At 43.1% G+C, this 6,601-nt stretch overlaps 1 protein-coding gene across 1 annotated transcript; it reads right to left on the reverse strand.

Moving 5' to 3' along the window:
• Positions 1–793: 793 nt before the first annotated feature.
• Positions 794–6,240, reverse strand: adrb2a (adrenoceptor beta 2, surface a). The gene is made up of 2 exons (XM_076103128.1): positions 6,064–6,240; positions 794–5,771 (listed from the first exon to the last, which is right to left on the reverse strand). Exon 2 carries the CDS (start codon positions 5,769–5,771, stop codon positions 4,515–4,517), a length of 1,257 nt encoding a protein of 418 aa, XP_075959243.1. The 5' UTR covers positions 6,064–6,240; the 3' UTR covers positions 794–4,514.
• Positions 6,241–6,601: the final 361 nt, after the last annotated feature.

The raw sequence follows: 6,601 nt of genomic DNA on the forward strand, positions 1-6,601 counted from the left end.
CAGTTGATGGTGAATGTAGAAGAAAAGTAAGAACAGCGTTGTTTTTATGTGAGCTAGTAGATATAAGTAAGAAAAGGAAAACTCACATTAATCCTCACAAAAGGGTAACAAGGCAGAGAATCATTTTCCCACTCTTGTCAGTACATGTGTAAAAATTGTAAAGAGAATGAAAGTGTGACAGATAAAGAGGCAGAGAAGGCTAAAGATATAACAGAGAATATGTTCCATAAAGTATGACTTGTTATGAGGAGTATACGTTGTTAAAGGTAAGCGTCCGATATCATTGTTATCCATGACATCCTGATGTATTAATTAACTGATTTTCAAAACCTGCTGGATAAGTTGCTCTGCTCATGGATTTCAGCATTCCTAATTATAACTACATTTTAGGTTTCTAATCTTCATGCAGCAGATGAACATATTTGAATGCTTAAAATGAACATTAAAAACCCTTTGAACTCCAAACATCAAGGCATTTTTATGGCTCCATATATCTCCAGTGTCCTCCTCCCTTTGATTTTTGAAATAGAATTAGCTGCTCTGTTACTCGGAGCATTGGGCAGACATGCAGTTTCAACAGGAGAGTGGAAACATTTTCACAATATCCCGATCTCCTTCCTGTCCATCATTCCATCTGGATCCCGTGCTGATGACTGCTTTTCCCATACTGAAATAGATTTAACTGCTGTCAGTGTGCAGGCCTGATGCATTAAGGCGGCTCATACCTTATTCTTCAAGTTCTTCGTATTGTAGAGGTGGACTCCGCTACTCATTGTCATAGAGGACACATCAATGAGAACAGTACATGCAACATGTACATCATTTATTTCAATACAAATGTTACAACACTTACACTTGCGTTTTTTTCATAAATACCACAGGACACCACATGTTGTAACAGGCTTCATTACCTTAACAAACAGTGACAACAACTTGTGCAAAAACAAACACTGCAAACATTTAGTAAACATTCAGCTGAGTGACGACTTCTTTCACTCGAAGACAAAACAAAACAGTTCACATGTAATAGGTTTGTTTTTCATATGATGACATAAAGCAGTATATTTAACTTTCACAGAGAAATAACATTCTCAATTTATCAGGACAGTCCACCTTCAACAGCGTCTGTGCTGAGACTCTGCAGTTTCTCATGATTCTCGCTTTTATAGTCGCAAACAGGAAAGAGGACTTCCACAAAAATATTATGGCACAAGTGAACTCTGCAGCCAGTCATTGTTTATAGTTCACAAACTCAAACGTGGATTCAATTGTTAACATCTTTTTTTTTTTGCAAATGTTTCGTGAAAGCGCTATTGAGTGCTTAGTTAGCGAACGATCCTAATCTAAATCGTGGCGAGCTTTTTATGGGGGGGGGGGGGGGGGGGGGGTAATGTGACTTGTAGGAAATAGGAACAATAATGGATCAGTGAGGATAGCATTAGCATTAGCCCACCTTAGCCTGGATGATATTAAAATATAGACAGGATTAAAGATATACACCACACGTTGTAATATATTCTCTAAGACTTGTCTTTAACCCAGAATCCACTTTTAAAATAACCTTCCATGTATGCAGAGTTGGTGCCAGTGGACACGACGGGTGATCTAGGGACAAACTTCATTGGGAGAACTGAATGTTCATTGTGTGCATCAGTAGACAAACCATCAGCTGTACTTGGAATGTTCAATTGGTCAATTAAGGATTCGAGACTCATTGCACATAACTCTGTTGTGTCCTCCAGCATGAGGAGGTGAAGACGTGCATAACATTCCCTGTTATTACAGGGGCATTGATGAAACAGTACCATTAATACCTCTGAGACAGCTGAGGTGCAAGGAGAGGCCACTGCCAGGAGGGAGCAGTGTGGACGTATAGTTCACAACCTGCTTCTCTTGGACTCAAACAGATCACTTTGAAAGGAATTGGCACCATAGTCCACAAACATCACCACAATTATATATATAGCAGACATACAAACCATCACATGCAAAGTGCTTCTTAAAGGACAGGCCTTTTAACCTTTTTTCTTTTTTTTTTCAAATCCAGCAGTGACTCATCAATTTAGAGTAAGTAGAGTAAACACAATGGTCATATAGCACAAATCTTGGTCTAGAATCGTTATCTGGTTTGTGCTTTGTGCGTGCTGTACAGTGAAAATGCTAGAGGAAAGAAACAACAACCTGGAGAACATTTTTTTATGACATTCAACCCCTGCATTTACTTTGCTGTAAATCCACGAAAAAGAAAAACAGCAAAAAAGATCAACAAACGGAAAGCTTGTTTTTCACATGGCAAACACTGACGTAAGATGACAACGTATTTACATCTATTCCTGCGGTCAGTGACAACGACGCTGACCAAATCTAGCGATACAGTACATATGGATTCCTCTGAGGGAACAAAGTTCACAGTTTTGACTCGAGTCAGCTGACTAGAGGCAACACTACATGCACTAAAACACAGGTCACTAACACCGATTTAGACTGGCAGTGAGCCCCTGCTCCCCCCCTCCGCCTTCTATAGCCACATTTAGCATGCTGTCATTTTGAAAGGGGCTTACACCTGTCACCTAGTGTGGGAAAAGTGGGTGAATTCTCCAATTGAAGCACCTGCATGTGAAGCGCTCATGTTCCATTATTGCTTGCCAACGTCAAAATGTCCCAAGAGCCCGCGACCTTAAGAAGGGAGATAAGAAAGAGAGTCTCATTTCAGGTTGGCCTTATGGAGCTCATCAAATCTCATCATGCAGATTGGGAACTGTGTACTTTATAATGTACTAATCTATTTCAGTGTTCCCTAAGGAACAAGAGGGAGTTATCTGATTCTCCAGCTAAATGGTAGAGATAATGGATTTATTTGTGTTTATTGTGCTGGGCTCAGCTGGATTGGGGGCATTTCCTGGAGACTGACTGAAACTGACTGAAACAACTGGAACAGCTGAGGCACTGCTCACATATGCAAATGTCAGATGGAATTCACAAAGATCCAGACATCCGTTTACAGTGAGGAGACTCTGGGAAATGTCAGGGAGCAGACACAAAGGTGCACTGCTCAGGACTGTTTTTCTCATCTCCGTTTATCGGCGTCTGAGTAGTCAAGACAAGTATCTGGCCTGGAACGCTGTTATCGCTCGGCTATTTCGACGCACTGTTTATTTTGTGTGGTTTGTACCCTTGTGCCATGACTAAGGAAATGGCTTCTCTGGTTTCAGTAAACACTGTAGATGCTGAAACACAGCAACCACACATTTCAATAAACAAAACTGTGCAACAAAAAGGACTGTTACTGTTGCTACCGCCACATAGAGGGGACAAGAAAGACTCATAGTTTGCCTTATACTTATGTAATGGCTTTATAATGCATCAAATACCAGTTTACATGTTACGCAAATGAACCAGCGGACTGAATGCAGAATATGACTGGTAGGCTGTGTGGTAGAAAACTTTGTTAAACACCGTGAATTTATTTGTGTAACAGGTGCAGGCGTTAAAGGTCAATAACCAGGGTTAACCACATTGATGCCATCTGCTTTAAAGATATTATACATCTTTAGGGCTCACAGTGGAATCTGGCTGATACAACATATACAAACTTGCAAGTTTTTGAGGATGGCCCCAGGCGTTTCTCAGCTCGCACCAGTGAGATATAGATAACTTCATACCTCTGGTGCAATCTGCTGGCAACATGAACACCCATGCAGCAGGCTGTAAAACACTAGAGCAGGCAGCAGGGCTTCACCACATTGCTGAGCAGTGAGGAGCGAGAGAGCGAGAGAGAGAGAGAGAGAGAGAGAGAGAGAGAGGTTCTACCACACCTGTTCATTATCATTGTCTTTCACACTGAGACAATCAATCAAAAAAACATAAATAGAGTGAAAAACTAAAATAAATCATGATTTTGGTTGACTTGGAATGTATCTCTTCAAACAAAGCACCAAAGAGGCATAAAGGGTAATACTTGCATGCTCCTCGTCCATTCTCTGATGGAAAAAATGACTCTCTATTCGTGCCGAATTGGCATGTCCGATGGGACATTTACAGCCTCCAACAACACTTACTTTGAATTTCAAAAACATTTTTATGCTAATAAATTGCGGGGTGTTTTGCCAAGAACTCGGAGACAAGAAACATGGCCACAAATTTAATCTGAGCCAGATAATTAGCAATTATATAATGAACAGATCATTTAGTAGAGTAAATAAACAGCTGAGATACTGCCCGAGGGTAACTCTTGTGGACAGTGAGTTAAGAAACACATGAAAAAGATGTGATGAGGTAGATGAAAGTTAAACATGGGAAATGTAACAAAAAGGAAAAGTGATCTACCTACAGTATTTGCTCACTGTGTTGAAAGAGAAATACTTCCCTCTGCTGAACATGTATATTACAGTTTCTGTAAAGCAGTCTCGACCAGCCAGTTTGACTGGCCTTACCTTCATTAGTCAAAAAGTTCATGACTGCAGTGTAAACATGTCCGGGTCTCCCTGTTGACAGGAAGTCTCAGGGCTCCAAGTTTAAAGGACGGTTGTTACAGTCGATAGGCCTTTGTTGCAATTCCCGTTGGGGTCCGCTGCTCTGTCCACAACGCTGCAGACCCCCTGTGTCTTCCCCAGACACCCTTCATTAATGTCATTGTCTTCCAAGCTGCCCTTACTCCTCCCTTGCTGCTCGCTCTGCCAGCTGTGCCTGCTGTAGACGTATCCGTTCACTGGCCCCGGGTTGCTGAGCCGGTTCCTCTTTATGCAGAGGATTTCCTTGAAGGCATACCTGAACTCGGGACTCCGGCAGTAAATGAGCGGGTTGAAGGCAGAGTTTGCGTAACCTATCCAGTTGAGTATCCTAAAGGTGACTTCAGTTCCCTCTACCTTCCATATGGCCACCACCACGTTGAGCAGAAAGAAGGGCAACCAGCAAAGAGTGAAGATCCCCATGATGATGCCCAGTGTCTTTAGGGCTTTGTGTTCCCGCAGGCAAAACTTGACCTTCTTGTGGCCACGCCCGTTGTTGGCCTCCAGAGATGTAAGGTTGCTGTTGTCGCTGTTTTGAAAACGTCCAACGCTTTGGTCAATCTTCTTCAGTTGGAGCTTGGCCTCCTGGAAAACGCGGCTGTAGACAAAGACCATGATGACCACAGGGATGTAGAAGGAGATGATGGAGGAGGTGATGGCGTAAGCCATGTTGGTGTCGAACTCGCAGCAGTTAATGTCCGCAATGCATTCCTTCGCATTGTGATCACTTGCTGTCCACCACTTCATGTGGATGGGCAGGTAAGACGTCAAGGCGGCAATCACCCACACCAGCACAACCACAATGCGAGCCTTGCACTTGGTCAGCATCGACTGGTAGCGGAAGGGAGAGGTGATGGCCAAATAACGATCAATGGCTATGACACACAGGGTCTCGATGCTTGCAGTCACGCAGAGCACATCAGTCGCAGTCCAGAACTCGCACCAGAAACTGCCAAAGTGCCAGGTCTTAAAGATGATGTAGCAGGCGCCGAAAGGAACCACGACGAGACCCATGACCAGGTCAGCACAGGCCAGGGATGTGATGAAACAGTTGGTGATATTTTGGAGACGCTGGAAGCGGGCGATGGCTGTTATGACCAGGATGTTGCCAAAGACAATGGCCAGGACGAGTAAGGACATGACCATGCCCAGCAGGATCATGGTTGCCTCACTGTAAGCCTCCTCATTCTTAGCTGGGTCTGATGACGAGTTGGTCATCACTGCACTCACATTGAGGTACACTGGGAGGGTTGTACTTCCCATCTGAAGAGACCATATGTAGATCACACACACACACACACACACACACACACACACACACACACACACACACACACACACACACACGAAGATCACGATTTAAATGTAACTGCATCAAAACAACTAGCACTAAAAAGAATCTCGTGTGTCTTGTATTTCCACAAAAAAGGGGAACAGAAATTACAGCACCAACACCCAAAAACAAAAAATATACTACATCCTGCTTGCCTTCAGCAAGCACAGCTTAAAAAAAAACAACATGCTAAACAAGCCAAGCAAAAATAAAAGTACAAACCTCCACAGGTAGTTGTCTGGTTTCCTGCCTCCCATACAAAGTGGAAATGTCACTCTTCAGTTAGTCCTTTACTATCACATGTCCTTCTTTCCACTGTCTGTTTTTCTTAACCTCCGTGTGTCTCACTCACTCAGTCCCTCAGTTGAGCAGTGTTTCCTCTAATGTGTCTCCCGGGCTATTTGTCAGAGCCCTTATAACGTGCAGTGGTGACATCATGGTCAGTGCTCAGCCAATCAGACAACCAGCCTGCGGAGGGTGCTGAGAGCTCCCGAGAGTTTCAACACATTGTCTCATGCAGCCGCTGCTGCTGCTGCATGAGACAAAAGCTGCAAACGCAAACCTTTTCTGACTTTAAGTATTAGCTAGACATCTTTTAAACATGTGTAAACTAAGTCTTTTAGAATGCGAACATTGATTTTACGGTTTAGAGAGTAGAGTAGAGAGAGTAGTTCAGCTGTACATTTCAAGCGCTGAGGTTTTCCATGTTTTGCCTGTTGGTCTGGATCACATCAAAAACAGGTGACGCTTTCTTTGACTC

This window comes from Anarhichas minor, unplaced genomic scaffold (genome assembly GCF_050575085.1).
Source record: "Anarhichas minor isolate MPS153535 unplaced genomic scaffold, ASM5057508v1 ptg000028l, whole genome shotgun sequence".
NCBI classification, from domain to species: Eukaryota; Metazoa; Chordata; class Actinopteri; order Perciformes; family Anarhichadidae; genus Anarhichas; species Anarhichas minor.

Excerpts from the sequence above, each read along its gene's own strand:
- adrb2a (XM_076103128.1), bottom strand. The coding sequence starts at position 5,771 with ATGGGAAGTACAACCCTCCCAGTGTACCTCAATGTGAGTGCAGTGATG.